At 43.0% G+C, this 18,472-nt stretch overlaps 1 protein-coding gene across 1 annotated transcript; it reads left to right on the forward strand.

Annotated features, from left to right (window-relative positions):
- The first annotated feature begins 9,955 nt into the window (after nucleotides 1-9,955).
- Nucleotides 9,956-16,146, forward strand: krt9.1 (keratin 9, gene 1). The gene is made up of 8 exons (XM_002939030.4): nucleotides 9,956-10,607; nucleotides 12,085-12,167; nucleotides 12,660-12,816; nucleotides 13,132-13,293; nucleotides 14,607-14,732; nucleotides 14,909-15,129; nucleotides 15,485-15,543; nucleotides 15,868-16,146. Exons 1-8 carry the CDS (start codon nucleotides 10,038-10,040, stop codon nucleotides 15,963-15,965), a joined length of 1,476 nt encoding a protein of 491 aa, XP_002939076.3. The 5' UTR covers nucleotides 9,956-10,037; the 3' UTR covers nucleotides 15,966-16,146.
- The last annotated feature ends 2,326 nt before the right edge of the window (nucleotides 16,147-18,472 follow it).

Genomic DNA, 18,472 nt, shown 5'->3' on the forward strand with positions numbered 1-18,472 from the left:
TATTTGCTGTTGGTCTCATTTCACTTTTTCTACCGGGTTGGGGTTTCAAAAATAATGTATTTAAATATGTTTGTGAGAGAGTGAGCTTGTAACGTCATGATAGTTAGTTACCTGTATAAGTACTCACCCCAGTCAATACAAGGTACAGGTATGGGACCCATTATCCAGAATGCTCGGGACCTGGATAAGGGATCTTTCCGTATTTTGGATCTCCTACCTTAAGTCTACTAAAATAATTATTAACAGTAATTAAACCCAATAGGATTGTTTTGGCTCCAATAAGGGGTAATTATATCTTAGTTGGGATCAAGTACAGGTACTGTTTTATTATTACAGAGAAAAGGGAATCATTTAACCATGAAATAAACCCAATAGGGCTGTTCTGCCCCCAATAAGGGGTAATTATATCTTAGTTGGGATCAAGTACAGGTACTGTTTTATTATTACAGAGAAAAGGGAATCATTTAACCATGAAATAAACCCAATAGGGCTGTTCTGCCCCCAATAAGGATTATTTATATCTTAGTTGGGATCAAGTACAAGTACTGTTTTATTATTACAGAGAAAAGGGAATCATTTATCCATGAAATAAACCCAATAGGGCTGTTCTGCCCCAATAAGGGGTAATTATATCTTAGTTGGGATCAAGTACAAGTACTGTTTTATTATTACAGAGAAAAGGGAATCATTTAACCATTAAATAAACCCAATAGGGCTGTTCTGCCCCAATAAGGGGTAATTATATCTTAGTTGGGATCAAGTACAGGTACTGTTTTATTATTACAGAGAAAAGGGAATCATTTAACCATGAAATAAACCCAATAGGGCTGTTCTGCCCCAATAAGGGGTAATTATATCTTAGTTGGGATCAAGTACAAGTACTGTTTTATTATTACAGAGAAAAGGGAATCATTTAACCATTAAATAAACCCAATAGGGCTGTTCTGCCCCAATAAGGGGTAATTATATCTTAGTTGGGATCAAGTACAGGTACTGTTTTATTATTACAGAGAAAAGGGAATCATTTAACCATGAAATAAACCCAATAGGGCTGTTCTGCCCCCAATAAGGGGTAATTATATCTTAGTTGGGATCAAGTACAGGTACTGTTTTATTATTACAGAGAAAAGGGAATCATTTAACCATGAAATAAACCCAATAGGGCTGTTCTGCCCCCAATAAGGGGTAATTATATCTTAGTTGGGATCAAGTACAGGTACTGTTTTATTATTACAGAGAAAAGGGAATCATTTAACCATGAAATAAACCCAATAGGGCTGTTCTGCCCCAATAAGGGGTAATTATATCTTAGTTGGTACCCCCATATGGTGGTTCTAATTACCTCTGGTCATATTTTTCATAGGCTGGCATCTCCCTTCACGGTTGCATTTCTTGGGAAAAGTTTCCACTGACCAAAGTATTGGTTGTGACGTCTGAACCTCCCCTGTTGAGACATCTCCAATACCAACACCCATTATTGAAAGGAAAAGACCACCATTAAAGGTATATATATGGGAATGCCACAACCAGATAAAGGGCAGATAAAGTACAAAAATACAAAGGGAATTTTTAATTCTCAGCTCATTTGAGGTCACAGCTTGGACTGGACCATTAGTAGGACATTCACCTCTTCATTTGAATACATTTGGGACAGTTACCGATTTCCCTGTATTTTGTACCATCCATTCTTCTTTCCATAACAACAAGATGCCGTGGCCCTGCTAATGAAAAATAGCTCCATATGATCATGCTACCGCCACCCTACATAAGGTTTTAACATGAACTGCTATGGGTTCATAAGGGTTTGCTCCAAGTTGAAGAAGCCATAGCCACCACTCAGATCGCTTGCTTGCCGAAGCCTACTAAATGCTACCTGTTGGTCGCTTGTAACCTTAGCAAAATGTAGAACAAGTACCCATAGTAACTATTCATAATGTTCATAAACCAAATGCCCCAGAAATGTGCATAAGGGGTCATTTACAATGTAAAAGGCAGGATGCAAAGTGCAAAAGAAGGCTGCAATCCACCATTTTGTTGTACTTTTCTTCTTCTACTTTTACTCTATGAGAATTGCCGCGGGTCTCTGCACTCCGGGACCTGAGGTTGCCACTTGAATACAGCGATACCTCCATTAATTAGAATTGTATTCATGAGGGGCAGCGTCTATACCAGGGATCCCCAACCTTTTATACCCATGAGCTACATTCAAGTGGAAAAAGTCTTGGGGAGCAACACAATCATGGAAAAAGTTCCTAGGAGTGCAAATAAGAGGTATAATTGGCTATTTGGTTGCCCAATATGGGGACTGGCAGCCTATAGGAGGCTCTGTTTGGCTTTACACTGGGTTTTATGTAACCAAAATGTGCCTCCAAGCTAGAAATTTAATAATGAGTACCTACTTTGAGGCCCCTGGGAGCAACATCCAAGGGGTTGGGGAGCAACATGTTGCTCACAAACCACTGGTTGGGGGTCACTGGTCTATACCCACCCCCTAACTTCAGAAGTGCAAGTTAGGGAGCATTGATACAGGGCACCACTGTGATGTACTAACTGGGGCTTATTTATGAATTGGGCAACCTGTGCTTTCCCAGAGTGCCCAAAACCACTTTCATTAATGCCCCCCGATCCTTCCTCCCCCGACCACAGGGTCTGCTTCCCCTATAGTTACGCCGTCAGGCTTACCGGGAAGGGTCAAATGTGTTGAGAGAGAGACCCACAAGTGCCCCACACAGCCTTAGCTTCACCTGAGGATGGACCAGGGAACTTAGGGAGTGACGAGTAGCCGGTGAGGCCAGATAACGAGGTACACAAGGATGAGACGAGAGCTTGGTCAGGCGGATCCAGGTCGAGTCAGGCAGCAAAGGTTCTTGCACGGTAAACAGGCCGAAGTCAGGAGCGGAGAAGAGGCAGAAGGTCAATCAAGGCAGAAAGTCAATCAAGGCAGAAGGTCAATCAAAGCAGAAGGTCAATCAAAGCAGAATGTCAATCAAGGCAGAAAGTCAATCAAAGCAGAATGTCAAAACCGGAAGGATGCAGATACAGGAACAGGCTAGGTTAGGAGAAGACCGAGATAACCAGGCACTGATAGCCATTGTAGCCAGCCTTAAATAGCCCAGGGGAGCATAAGGACGCACGAAACGAAAAACGAATGCGGTGCTTATGTACATTAAGGCATTGAGAAAATAATTAAAATAATTACCCTATGTCCCCAGGCAGCAGTTACATTCGGAAGGTGTTCCAGGATTTCCTATTGTTCCTAGTTGAATAACTCAACAATAACCGTCTGTGTTGCTGCCAAGGTTCATCGTACGATATACCGTGTGTCTGTATAAAGCCATAACAGACTGGGGATTTGGTAGAAAGTTTTCGGTGTATTTCCCTTACTGGTAATAATAATAAACATAGTAACAAGTCACGGGAATTCTGGTTCATTGTTGCAGGGTTTCATGTTCATTTTTGGCCCTGTCGGAGAAAGGCAATCAATCTGTTAGGATTAATATTAACTTTAAGGTGGCCATACACGGGCCGATTGTAGCTGCCGATATTGGTCCCTTGGACAGATTCGGCAGCTTTTCGGCCCATGTAGGGGCGGGAACGAGGGGCCTGCCCGACCGATATCTGGCCTGAAATTGGGCAGATATCAATCGGGCAGGTTAAAAGATTTAGTCGGATCAGGGACCACATTGGCTCGTTGATGCGGTCTCCGAACCGACTGCCCCATTGCCGCCAATATAATTCGATCGTTTGGCCCCAGGGCCTACATTTTCCCCACCCGTAGGTGAGGATATCGGGAGAAGATCCACTCGCTTGGTGACCTTGCCAAGCGAGAGGATCTTCACGTGTATGGGCCCCTTAAGTCTCATGTTTGGGTCAATGTACATATTGGTGACTGTATATTTGGTCTAGAGCAGGGGTCCCCAACCTTGTTTACCTGTGAGCCACATTTAAAAATAACAAAAAGTTGGGGAGCCACACAAGCATTAAAAAAGTTCCAAGGGGGAGCCCAGTAAGGGCTGTGATTGGTTATTGGGTAGCCCAGTGTTCAATGGCAGACTGCCGGAGACTCTATTTGGCATTCATTAAACCACGATTTTTTTGTGGTTAAAATCACGATATGCAAAAAATTCGGAGTAACACGATGAATTCTGATGTTCGAAAATTCTCTTATCGTGGTTGCATTCCGAAAGTCATGAAATGTTCGGATCCGAACGTTCGGAAACATCGCAAAAACATAGTTAGTCCTTAGATAAACCCTTTTGTAGAATGAGCTCAAAGCTCAAGAAAGGATGCATTGCAGGGGTTTGTTTATATAGTGCTCACTATGTTCTTTTGGACAAATGACGTGCAAAAGAAGGCTGAAATCCACCATTTTGTTGTACTTTTCTTCTTCTACTTCTACTTACACTTGAGAAATACCTAGCATGGACCCAACCTCACCTCATCATTTAGGGTATTTCTTGCACTAACTTCCTGTCTCATTTTCTAAATCTCACTTTCCGAGGAGTAGAATGTAGTGAAACAAATTATTAGTCCTTAGATAAACCCTTTTGTAGAATGAGCTCAACGCTCAAAAAAAGGATGCATTGCAGGGGTTTGTTTATACAGTGCTCACTATGTTCTTTTGGACAAATGACGTGCAAAAGAAGGCTGAAATCCACCATTTTGTTGTACTTTTCTTCTTCTACTTCTACTCTATGAGAATTGCCGCGGGTCTCTGCACTCCAGGACCTGAGGCTGCCACTTGAATACAGTGAATTCCTACGTTAAGTAGAATTGTATTGGAGTAGAATGCAGTGAAGCAAATTATAAGTCCTTAGATAAACTCTTTTGTAGAATGAGCTCAAAGCCCAAGAAAGGATGCATTGCAGGATTTTGTTTATACAGTGCTCACTATGTTCTTTTGGACAAATGACGTGCAAAAGAAGGCTGAAATCCACCATGTTGTTGTACTTTTCTACTTCTACTTACACTTGAGAAATACCTAGCATGGACCCAACCTCACCTCATCATTTAGGGTATTTCTTGCACTAACTTCCTGTCTCCTTTCCTAAATCTCACTTTCTGAGGAGTAGAATGTAGTGAAAAAAAATTACCTTAGATAAGCCCTTTGTAGAATGAGCTCAAAGCTCAAGAAAGGATGCATTGCAGGGGTTTGTTTATACAGTGCTCACTACAAATTACCGAAAAAAAAATCCTACCAGTGAGATATAAAAGCAAAAATGTTTGAAAGCCAAAGCATAGACAGAACACATTTTCAGTGGCCCTATTGTGTTTCTGTTGAGCAGATGTGTATATAGGAGTAACTTACCCTTTACCCAAGGTTTCCCTGCTGTTTTTGAGTATTTATGTTTCATACGCCCAACTCCAGATATACCAACATAGCCATGGACTCCAACCGCTAAATTCCAAGTCAACTTTGTACAATCCCAATTCTGCTACACTTTGCCTCGGCACGTTGTTTGTATTGCATCTTCATTTTATGGGAATTTTGTGCGAGTTTCGACGGAGTTCCAGGGGAGAAACGATGAGGCATCACCAATATTTTATGGAATAAGTGTTGCGCCATGGGGGTAGAATTCTTCCAGCTATTTGGCTGTCCCCCTTGCAAATATTCCAGACGCCAATAAAACAGATCCTACTTTTTACCTCTCCCTGTAATTAATCCCTAAAGCCCAAATAAACCTTGTTTAATAGTCTGTTTTTGTTGTGTTTTATTTTCCCCCAGTTCGGTGCTGGTAGGTACGTCCCAGACACACACACAGTACATCCCCGTGTTGATTAAGGAGACTTTGAACATTAATGTGCTAAGTGACTGGGCTGAGAGCTCCTTTATTTGGTGTTTAGTTGATTAAAGCCAACTGAACCTTAATAATAACCTTATAATTATATTATACGACTGTAGTTACTTTTTTTTTATTGTGTTCCCTTAGCCGGGTGTTGATTAAATGATTTTACACATTAAACCAAGATTAAGGAAGCAGCAATTACTGGAAAAGAGGTTTCTAACCCATTTCTTATGCACTTTACATATAGTTTACTATATATATTTATATATTTACTATGCTGGTGATTCTACAAACAGTTTACTTCCTATAGGGGATGTTTACCTTTAAACAATAGGTTCCCCCCCGCCCCCCCTCGCACGGTCCCCCACCCGACGTCCTCCCTCGAGCGAGTAAATTTAAAACGTCAGGGGAGAAGCGTTTGGGCAGGGGGAGCGCCGGCAAGGGTCGGGTCTGGGCCGCCGGGGGCCCACTAGAGCCGGGGCCCACCCGGATTTTTCCCAGTCCGACCCTGTCTTTATTATTTGAAATATTTAGTTTTGAAACTACAAACCTTGTAGATGGTAAGCTCTTTTGGGCAGGGCTTTCTTCACCTCTTGTATTGGTTACTGATTGCTTTATATGTTACTCTGTATGTCCAATGTATGTAACCCACTTATTGTACAGCGCTGCGGGATATGTTGTCGCTTTATAAATAAATATTAATAATAATAATAATAATAACCAGGATCAGTGCTGCTAAAACCTCACTGTTCTGCTCTGTGCTCTCTCAGTAGGGGATTTCCCAGACCAGGACTCGGCAGGCAGCCAAATAAAAAAAAAGTTCCTTCTCTTGCTTCATTTGTGTATCTCTGATACCATTGGCTGGCAAGATTCAGCCAATTGGAGCAGGAGAGAGAAGGCACGGGCAGAACCAGTTCCAGTTTGGTGTCAGCGATCCCTTCCAAAGAGAGAGTAAAGAGCAGAGGAGAGAGAGTTTTAGCGGTGCTGATCCTGGTCTGTAGCTTCAAAAGTAACATTTGAAATAATAAAGATGAATTACAAAAATGTTTTTTTTCCAACAGGGGTTCTTCAGATTCAGATTCATCACCTTGTGTTGATCCATAACACTCTAAAACGTATCTACTGGGATGACGGGAATAGCCTATTCAGTTATTAAGCTTGTTTTGCAGTGCATATGTTATTGGGCCACCCTTTATCCCTGTGGTCCTTGGTCAAGAGCCACCTTCTACTATTTATTAAAGTCAGACCCCTTAAACCCACACCTTAGTCCATGGACATTTGGATTCATGTGACCAGCCAGGGCTGGTATTGTAAATTTACCAGTAATATACTCGCCAGTAAATTGGTAATCCCTTGTTGTTCAGCCTCTGTCCCGCCCCAATCCACCCCATTTCTGCCCAACACCTCTTTTTGCACTGCCTTCTAGGTGATTCTCCCTCTTCTTTGCCCAAAGGTTTAGCAGATCCACCCCCAAAGATGTAATAGGCCCGCCCCTTTAGCATAATAGACCCCCCCCCGTTTTGTTCTGTCCCCTGTCTCCACATCATTGGTCGGTAAGGGGCCCATGGAAAGGTGGTAACCCTACCCGAGATAAAGTGTAGCAGGGAGAATGAAAGGGCCATCTTATACCAAGGAAACAAGTTCCTGACCTGTGTGCAGTGGGAAGGAGGGGGATTATCAGTATAGTCAGAAATAAAGTTGGGGATCCCTACTGACTCCTATTACTGGTGGAGGGGGCAGTTATTGTCCCAGAAACTTTAGTTACACGGCTTTATTAAAGGGATACTGTCATGATTTTTATGGGGTACTTCTTATTTCTAAATGACACTGTTACACAGCAAATAATTCCCTCTGCCATTTAACCTTTTATTCTTGTACCAACAAATGTATTTGTAGCTGTAATATTGGTGTGTAGGCGCCATCTCAGTGCCTTGTGCCTGAGTCTGAGCTTTCAGCCAGCGCTACACATTAAAACTGCTTTCAGCTAACCTATTGTTTCTCCTACTCCCATGTAACTGGAGGAGTCCCAAGCCGGACTTGGATTTCTTACTATTGAGTGCTATTCTGATACCTACTGGGAGCTGCTATCTTGCTCCCTTCCCATTGTTCTGCTGATCGGCTGCTGGGGGTGAGGGGGGAGATATCACTCCAACTTGCAGCGCAGCAGTAAAGTGTGCCTGAGTCTGAGCTTTCAGCCAGCGCTACACATTAGAACTGCTTTCAGCTAACCTATTGTTTCTCCTACTCCCATGTAACTGGAGGAGTCCCAAGCCGGACTTGGATTTCTTACTATTGAGTGCTATTCTGATACCTACTGGGAGCTGCTATCTTGCTTGCTTGCTGATCGGCTGCTGGGGGTGAGGGGGGGGGGATATCACTCCAACTTGCAGCGTAGCAGTAAAGTGTGCCTGAGTCTGAGCTTTCAGAAGGAGCCAGCGCTACACATTAGAACTGCTTTCAGCTAACCTATTGTTTCTCCTACTCCCATGTAACTGGAGGAGTCCCAAGGCGGACTTGGATTTCTTACTATTGAGTGCTATTCTGATACCTACTGGGAGCTGCTATCTTGCTTCCTTCCCATTGTTCTGCTAATCGGCTGCTGGGGGTGAGGGGGGGATATCACTCCAACTTGCAGCGTAGCAGTAAAGTGTGCCTGAGTCTGAGCTTTCAGCCAGCGCTACACATTAGAACTGCTTTCAGCTAACCTATTGTTTCTCCTACTCCCATGTAACTGGAGGAGTCCCAAGCCGGACTTGGATTTCTTACTATTGAGTGCTATTCTGATACCTACTGGGAGCTGCTATCTTGCTCCCTTCCCATTGTTCTGCTGATCGGCTGCTGGGGGGGAGGGGGGGGATATCACTCCAACTTGCAGCACAGCAGTAAAGTGTGAGTGAAGTTTATCAGAGCACAGGTCACATGGCTGTGGCACCCTGGGAAATGAAGAATATGGCTAGTCCCATGGGAAAAACAGATTACAATGCAGGATTCTTCTGGAGAAACTCTATTAACTGATGTTTTCCCATGACAGTATTCATTAAAAAAATCAAAATACTACCATAATGCCCGGATATGGGTAAGTTTATACACAAATAAAGAGTGAAATGATCCATTAACCCTGCCTATGTTCCATACTACCTTGCTGATGATAAGGCAAGTAAATAAAAATGCCTCCCTTCTTATATAGTGACATTTCCACTTTGGCCAGTGATGTCTTGGTCTTGGTGTGTTACTATAGTAAGATTCTGTACAGTATATAAACAATTAGTTATTATTTTCCTGCATGTTCATCTGAAGTCCTCAAACCTTTTACTGCCCCAAACAAATGTACAATGGATACCTGCTCTCTCAATGAAAAATAAAAATAAATATTGCCCTTTTACATCTTTTCCCTTGAGCCGCCATTTTGTGCTGGGCTGTGTGCTCCCTCAGAGATCAGCTGACAGGAAATAATGCAGCTCTAACTGTAACAGGAAGTAGTGTGGGAGTAAAAGGCAGAACTCTGTCCATTCATTGGCTGATGGGGCCTAACATGTATGTGTGCCTTGGTTTGTTTGTGGGCACTGTAAATCCTATGATCCCAGGGGGCGGCCCTCAGTACTTAAAATGGCAGTTTTCTATTTAGGATTACCCAATGGCACATACTACTAAAAAAGTATATTTTATAAAAATTGTATAGGGTATAACCTATTTTATGTGAAATGTGATAGAGCCCTACATTTAATTCATTCTGCTAAATATGTACATTAATCTACTGCCGTTATCAGTGTCTTAACGAACCCCCACAACTGCTAAGGGGCCACATTATTCCCCTTGCCCATTACAGAATTTCCCATTAACAGTATTCCGAAAAATAAACATATATAAATACAATAAAAATGTATTTATAAATGTATATTAAGCAAAGTTCTATTGTGTTGGATATGTGGACATCAGCAAATCTGCTAAACATGGGCTTATACCGGGTAATTACTGGATGATGCATGCTAAAGTAATTGTTTCTTAGATTATAGATCATCTAGACATATGGACAACACCCAGGTGTATTGCTCATAACGAGTGTCCATCATCTCGTAAAAAGAACAAACCTGCTAACAGAAAGTTGGCAGAGATAATTGAACATAAATTAAATGGTGCCACCCAATGAATTTTAGATATAAAAGGAGCCATAAACTGATAGTTCTGCGGCCCTGTATTTTCATTCGTTTCTTTCTCGGGAGATTTGAGTCTCTTCTGTTTCCAGCTTTCACCATGAGCCTTAGACTGGGGTCGGCCACGGGCAAAGGGTGTTCGGTTTTTGAGTCTTCTGGTGTGTCTGCCAGTGGAAATAGTCGTGGTAGGGCCGGTGGTGTTTACGGTGGTGGAGCACATGTGGTTAACTATGCTGGGAGCTTAAGGAGTGGGTATGGTGGACATGGTGGACATGGTGGAAGCAGAGGTGTAGGCTTTTCTGGTGCTTCTGCTGGAGGGGTATGCTTTGATTCTGGTGTGGGATTTGGGCATGGTGGTGAATCTGGCTTTGGTGGAGGAGCTGGATATGGGGGTGGATATGGGTTTGGTGCCGGCTACATGGCAGCTGGAGGTGGCCACCGAAGTGGCTTTGGAGAAGAACCAGGACTGCTCTCCCTTAACGAAAAAATAACAATGCAGAATCTGAATGATCGCCTAGCCACCTATTTGAACAAGGTGAAATCATTAGAAGAGGCCAATACTGATCTGGAGAAGAAGATCCGAAACTGGTACGACACCCACGGTCCGAGCCCAGTCCAAGAGAAGGACTACGGTCCCTTCTACAGAACAATTGAAGACCTTCAAAAAAAGGTAAGGAAATATTTCACTAAAACGACATGCTAAGTAAACCCCCCAATAATACAGGTATGGGATCTGTTATCCGGAAACGTTATCCGGATTACGTAAAGGTCATCTCCCATTGACTCCATTATAAGCAAATAATTGTAATTTTTAAAAATGATTTTCTTTTTCTCTGTAGTAATAAAACAGTACCTGTACTTGATCCCAACTAAGATATAATTACCCCTTATTGGGGCAGAACAGCCCTATTGGGTTTATTTCATGGTTAAATGATTCCCTTTTCTCTGTAATAATAAAACAGTACCTGTACTTGATCCCAACTAAGATATAATTACCCCTTATTGGGGGCAGAACAGCCCTATTGGGTTTATTTAATGGTTAAATGATTCCCTTTTCTCTGTAATAATAAAACAGTTCCTGTACTTGATCCCAACTAAGATATAATTACCCCTTATTGGGGGCAGAACAGTCCTATTGGGTTTATTTCATGGTTAAATGATTCCCTTTTCTCTGTAATAATAAAACAGTACCTGTACTTGATCCCAACTAAGATATAATTACCCCTTATTGGGGGCAGAACAGCCCTATTGGGTTTATTTCATGGTTAAATGATTCCCTTTTCTCTTTAATAATAAAACAGTACCTGTACTTGATCCCAACTAAGATATAATTACCCCTTATTGGGGCAGAACAGCCCTATTGGGTTTATTTCATGGTTAAATGATTCCCTTTTCTCTGTAATAATAAAACAGTACCTGTACTTGATCCCAACTAAGATATAATTACCCCTTATTGGGGCAGAACAGCCCTATTGGGTTTATTTCATGGTTAAATGATTCCCTTTTCTCTGTAATAATAAAACAGTACCTGTACTTGATCCCAACTAAGATATAATTACCCCTTATTGGGGGCAGAACAGCCCTATTGGGTTTATTTAATGGTTAAATGATTCCCTTTTCTCTGTAATAATAAAACAGTACCTGTACTTGATCCCAACTAAGATATAATTACCCCTTATTGAAAGCAAAATAAGCCTATTGGGGTTATTTAATGTTTAAATAATGTTTTAGTAGACTTAAGGTAGGAGATCCAAATTACAGAAAGATCCCTTATCCGGAAAAACCCCAGGTCCCGAGCATTCTGGATAATGGGTCCCATACCTGTACATGAAAAATAACACTTCTTATGCTGAGACCTCCTGAATAATGTCAGTGTTCTGATTGGCTATATGCACTAACCATACAAATGGTTTAATGTTTTCATTGGTTACAGATTTTTGGTTTGTTTCAGCTCTCCCTACTTCAAAGTTATGGCCACAGAGATGGCAAAGAAATCAGAACAAACCGCCATTTATTAGTAAAGCATTAAAATGATTTTTATGTGTGATTAGATTTGTTGCCCATTCGTGGCAACCTTAAGAATGGAAGGTATGAAGGTAGTGAGTTAATACTGATAATTACCAGTACTAATTGTGTTTCACTCGTAGATCTTGGGAGCCACTATTGATAATGGGCGCATCGTCCTGCAGATCGATAATGCCAAACTAGCAGCAGATGACTTCAGAATGAAGTGAGTAGTCATAACCAAGCCAATATCTGTTGTAAAGGTCCCCATACACCATAAGATCCACTCGTTTGGCAATGTCGCCAAGCGAGCGGATCTTCTCCCGTTATCCCCCACCTACGGGTGGGCGATATCGGAAGAATCCAGGGTAATTCGGTCGTTTGGCCCTGGGGCCAAACGATCGAATTATAATGGTGGGTATTGGTCCAGGGACCGCATCAATGAGCCAATACGGTCCCCGATCTGACTAGATTTTCTAACCTGCCCAATCAATATCTGCCCGATTTCAGGCCAGATATCGGTCAGGCAGGCCCGTCATTAGTGCCCATACACGGGCCGATAAGCTGCCGAATCTGTCCAAGGGACCCATATCGGCAGCTACTATCGGCCCGTGTATGGGGACCATAACTCTTTGCAGCAGTTACTACTCCATCAGCCCTTGGTCTATTCCATGGATATTAGATGGGAATTACGGTTGTTGTTATTCTTTACTCGAAGGTATGAGAATGAGTTGATACTGCGGCAGACAGTTGAATCTGACATTAATGGCCTGAAGAGGCTTTTGGATGATCTAACTCTTAACCGAAGTGATTTGGAATCCCAGCTGGAGAACTTGAAAGAAGAATTAGCAGGTCTGAAGAAAAACCACGAGGAGGTAAACGTTCTATCAAAGGGTCCTTTACTCTTAATCAGAGGTTTCCAAGCAACTCTGGGTCCAGCAAACTTGGGTTGGGTCCCCTTAGCTCATAAAGGTAAACATTGAAAGTTATGGGGGACCATAGTTTTCCAGTTAAAGAGAAAATGTATCATCTCTATCATTCATCTCATCCACAATCATCCAAATACATGGAGATGTTCTACTTTGTCTGCCCATAGATGGTGCTACATGTTAAGAAGCTAAGATCATCATTGAAACGACAGGGATTAGTGATTACTAATTACAGGATGTTACTTATTTTGCTAATTACAGGAGATGAAGGCACTTAAAGTGCAGCTTGTGGGTGACGTCACGGTAGATATGAAAGCGGCCCCAGGAATTGACTTGCAGAAGGTTTTGGGAGACCTCAGACACGACTATGAGCAAATCATGCAGAAAAACCAGAAGGATATTGAATTTTGGTATCAAGAGAAGGTGAGTATGGAAATATAATATGGCATCAAGCTATTGGCCAGGCTGTGAAAGAAGTTACGTTTTCCACTGTCTATTGAATAGAATAGAAGATTTAGGGGTGTGTTTACTAATAATGGAGCAACCAATTAGGTCTTTGCTTTGATTTCTAACTTGACTGTTCAAATCTTATTGCTGATTGGTTGCTATGGGCAACATCACCAGAGACATTTATCTCCAATCTTAGTAAACACGCCCCATAGTCTTTTGATGTCTATAGGGAAAGCTATAGTAGATGCAGGGAAGGTGGCATTACTGTACCTTGGTTTCTAGCTCCATACACTGAAACCGGGTTCCAGGACTAACCTAGTTCCTTTCTTGGCCAGTTTATTGTGGTACAGTCTAACCTCACTGTGATGATTTTATTATAATGTGTAATAAGGTATTGATGGTCAGAAAACTTGTTCTGAAATAACAAAATCGTGGCCTGACCACTACGGAAGTGATATTATTGCCCCTCCCCCCCCAGCTTTTTAAAATGTCTCATAATCGTTTGGTATCATTATTGGCCCACTAAATGGAAAATGCTGAAGAACAATAATTTTTATATGTATGGGTCCACTCTAAGCAGAACAAGAGAAAAGACTAGAGGAGGCCGTACATGGGCGAATTTAAGGTCCCCATACACGGGCCGATTCTAGCTGCCGATATGGGTCCCTTAGACCGATTCGGCAGCTAATCGGCCCGTGTATGGGCACTACCGACGGGCAGGTTAGAAAATCTAGTCAGATTGGGGACCGCATTGGCTCGTTGATGTGGTCCTTGGACCGACTTTTCCTATACCCGTCATTATAATTCAATCGTTTGGCCCCGGGGCCAAACAATTGAATTGGCCTAAATTCCCCTGATATCGCCCATCCTTAGGTGGGGGATATCGGGAGAAGATCCACTCACTTGGCGACATTGCCAAGTGAGCGAATCTTAAGGTGTATGGCCACCTTTACCCGGCCAATTTGAGTCCTTCAGACCAATTCGGCAGCTTATCTGCCTGTGTATGGGGACCCCCAACGGCCCTACCCGACTATATTTGGCTGAAAATTGGCCAGACGTTAATTGGGTAGGTTTGATTTTCCCATTGGATTGAGGACTAGGGCCAACGATTGAATTAACCCGATATTTCCCACCTTAGGTGGACACATCTAGAGAAGCTTCTGCTTGTTTGGTGACCTTTCCAAAAGCGCAGATTTAATGTGTATGGCCACCTTGTGGCTGGGATAATGAATTCACTTATACTCATTACGGCACTGAACTATAACTAATTTTTCTACATTTTTCAGACTGCAGAGCTGCGTAAGAATGTGTCCGGCAGCACTCAGGAGATCCAGACAACTAACACTCAGGTTACTGAATTACGACGCACTCTCCAGAACCTTGAAATTGACCTACAGGCTCAGCTCAGTACGGTATGGAACCTTGGTCTAGAATATTTCTTTGTGTTCCTTTTCTTCCCACTATTTCCCTGTATAAGCTCTTGCTTACAAATGTTCCCAGCTGACTCAACATGTCTCTAAACAAACAAAAAGATGGCGGTATGGCCGATCAATCAATACCCAATGCTTTGTTCATGTTGTCATTTCAGAAAGCTGCCTTGGAAGCATCTCTGGCCGAAACAGAAGGGCGCTACTGTCTCCAACTCTCTCAGCTCCAGGCCTTAATCCAGAATGTGGAGGCAGAGCTGGCTAATATCCGCTGCGAGATGGAGAACCAGAGCCACGAATACAAGATTCTCCTGGACATTAAGACTCGCCTAGAGCAGGAGATTAACACTTACCGGAACCTTCTGGATGGGCAAGGAACACAGTATGGGAATCATTTATTACCAGTGTAGATAATGTCGGGCTAATCCTTCAAACAGTAGGAATAAATACCATTTTTATATGCTGAAATCCAGCTGCAAAACAGTTCTTCTCTTTCTGCATCATTTGAAATCCTGGCAGGGGAGGAGGGACTAAAACACTGATGTTACAGATTGTAACAACTTCCCCACAGCTTACAGACAGCATGCAGGAACTACATAACCCACAATGCATTGCACTGGGATGTTCCTTTCCTTATTGACATCACGTGTGCAGCAGGGAATTGTGGGGGATTTAGCAAGTTTGTGGGTTTCCTTGGTTTTGTCATACAAGTGACTTTCTTTGTATTATTGTTGCAGATTCCCTAAAGGTTCCTATGACTCGTCTTTCTCCTCTGGTTCCCAGTCAGATAAACAAGGTAAGGGAACTAGTAAATAAATGCGACTCAGTAGTCCTGCCACTGAATAAAGGGCAAGTTCAGCCAACAGAGTTTGCAAATACGCCATTTTTAAGAAACGTTCTCATTGTGAATAAAAAAGTCACAGTTACATTTTCACATTAAATGCCCCAGTCCAGCTTTATCAATATAAACACGGGCAATTATGTTCCCTGTGCGAATAATTCTGCGCTGCGCCAATGTTGTAAATGACCCCCATTGTCTTCCAGTCTCATTGGCTGAAATTGTAACCAGACTTATTGCAGGTAATTAACGTTTAAACCTTCCTTCGATATATTCTTCCAGGGGGTTCGTCTTACTATGTCAGGACGCGCGTTGAGGACGGCGATGGGAAAGTGGTCTCCTCCCGTGACCAATATCACCACTCTGGGTACAAACAATGAACAGAATGACCCGCCCATTCTTTCTATTCTGTTTTGGGCAAAATCTTGTTTTCTCGTGTTAAACAGTTTATGCGCATCCTCCGCAATAGGAGCCTATTCACATACACAGCTATGTCCCCTCATGTGTCAGTGAGCATTTATGGTGCATCTTCAATAAAGCTATGCTATCATCTTCATGCAATCTTGTGTTTGCCGTATTATTATTCAATCTGGTATTAAAGGGGAACTTCGGCTTCTGAACCAAAATGTGTTAAAGAGCCCCACACAGCACAGAAACCCCTAATATCCCTATCCCTGTAATCTGTTCCTTCAAAATAGTTGCTTAAGTTGTGTTTGGGTGGAGTTCCCCTTTAATTACGAAGAATACAGAACATACCGGGATAGTATAAAACAGCAGATGAAAGTCTGATAGTGGGCCCTGGGCTATTGTCTCTTTTGCCCATTTATTAAAACAGCCCTGCAAACCATCCATTAGCAACCCATTGTTCTCAATATTCTGCTAGGGAAATACAGATGAGACACCTGGGGGGGGTACAGAAAGTCATGATGGTTAGGCTTCAATACATTGTAACTTCAAAGGCGCATTTAGCTACAAACTTGGCAACTCATTAATAGGTATCATTTGTTTCATCTATTGAGCTATAGAGAGACTAGTACCATTCTGTGAGCAAGCTGCTTGTTCATTATATGGGCACAAAAAGCATATTTCTCAAAAATGCATGACAGTTTCATTGGGCGTAGGGAGAAGGTGTTGCTGGGGCATCATGTTGGCATATGGACTTTGTTGAGAGAAGGGTAGTAGGGAGAAGGCGGTGCCGGGGCATCATGTTGGCATATGGACTTTGTTGAGAGAAGGGTAGTAGGGAGAAGGTGGTGCCGGGGCATCATGTTGGCATATGGACTTTGTTGAGAGAAGGGTAGTAGGGAGAAGGCGGTGCCGGGGCATCATGTTGGCATATGGACTTTGTTGAGAGAAGGGTAGTAGGGAGAAGGCGGTGCCGGGGCATCATGTTGGCATATGGACTTTGTTGAGAGAAGGGTAGTAGGGAGAAGGTGGTGCCGGGGCATCATGTTGGCATATGGACTTTGTTGAGAGAAGGGTAGTAGGGAGAAGGTGGTGCTGGGGCATCATGTTGGCATATGGACTTTGTTGAGAGAAGGGTAGTAGGGAGAAGGTGTTGCTGGGGTATCATGTTGGCATATGGACTTTGTTGAGAGAAGGGTAGTAGTGAGAAGGTGATGCTGGGGCATCATGTTGGCATATGGACTTTGTTGAGAGAAGGGTAGTAGGGAGAAGGTGTTGCTGGGGTATCATGTTGGCATATGGACTTTGTTGAGAGAAGGGTAGTAGGGAGAAGGTGTTGCTGGGGCATCATGTTGGCATATGGACTTTGTTGAGAGAAGGGTAGTAGGGAGAAGGTGTTGCTGGGGCATCATGTTGGCATATGGACTTTGTTGAGAGAAGGGTAGTAGGGAGAAGGTGTTGCTGGGGTATCATGTTGGCATATGGACTTTGTTGAGAGAAGGGTAGTAGGGAGAAGGTGATGCTGGGGCATCATGTTGGCATATGGACTTTGTTGAGAGAAGGGTAGTAGGGAGAAGGTGTTGCTGGGGCATCATGTTGGCATATGGGCTTTGTTGAGAGAAGGGTAGTAGGGAGAAGGTGGTGCTGGGGCATCATGTTGGCATATGGACTTTGTTGAGAGAAGGGTAGTAGGGAGAAGGTGTTGCTGGGGCATCATGTTGGCATATGGGCTTTGTTGAGAGAAGGGTAGTAGGGAGAAGGTGTTGCTGGGGTATCATGTTGGCATATGGACTTTGTTGAGAGAAGGGTAGTAGGGAGAAGGTGTTGCTGGGGCATCATGTTGGCATATGGACTTTGTTGAGAGAAGGGTAGTAGGGAGAAGGTGATGCCGGGGCATCATGTTGGCATATGGACTTTTTTGAGAGAAGGGTAGTAACTTTCAAATGGGGGTCACTGACCCCGGCAGCCAAAAACATATTGCTCTGTGAGGCTCCAGTTTTATTGTTGTTGTTACTTTTTATTACTTATCTTTCTATTCAGTCCCTCTCCTGTTCATATTCCAGTCACTCATTTAAACCACTCCCTGGTTCAGCTCAGACTCAGGCACACTTTACTGCTGTGCTGCAAGTTGGAGTGATATCCCCCCCCCCTCCCAGCAGCCGATCAGCAGAACAATGGGAAGGGAGCAAGATAGCAGCTCCCAGTAGGTATCAGAATAGCACTCAATAGTAAGAAATCCAAGTCCGGCTTGGGACTCCTCCAGTTACATGGGAGTAGGAGAAACAATAGGTTAGCTGAAAGCAGTTTTAATGTGTAGCGCTGGCTGAAAGCTCAGACTCAGGCACACTTTACTGCTGCGCTGCAAGTTAGAGTGATATCTCCCCCCTCACCCCCCAGCAGCCGATCAGCAGAACAATGGGAAGGGAGCAAGATAGCAGCTCCCAGTAGGTATCAGAATAGCACTCAATAGTAAGAAATCCAA

This window comes from Xenopus tropicalis, chromosome 10, assembly GCF_000004195.4.
Source record: "Xenopus tropicalis strain Nigerian chromosome 10, UCB_Xtro_10.0, whole genome shotgun sequence".
NCBI lineage: Eukaryota > Metazoa > Chordata > Amphibia > Anura > Pipidae > Xenopus > Xenopus tropicalis.

What these genes read in the sequence shown, in the direction of transcription:
- krt9.1 (XM_002939030.4), top strand. Translation starts at nt 10,038, where the DNA reads ATGAGCCTTAGACTGGGGTCGGCCACGGGCAAAGGGTGTTCGGTTTTT. An exon ending in AATTTTGGTATCAAGAGAAG is followed by an intron (nt 13,294 to 14,606) that starts GTGAGTATGGAA and finishes TACATTTTTCAG; the next exon opens with ACTGCAGAGCTGCGTAAGAA. An exon ending in TACAGGCTCAGCTCAGTACG is followed by an intron (nt 14,733 to 14,908) that starts GTATGGAACCTT and finishes TTGTCATTTCAG; the next exon opens with AAAGCTGCCTTGGAAGCATC.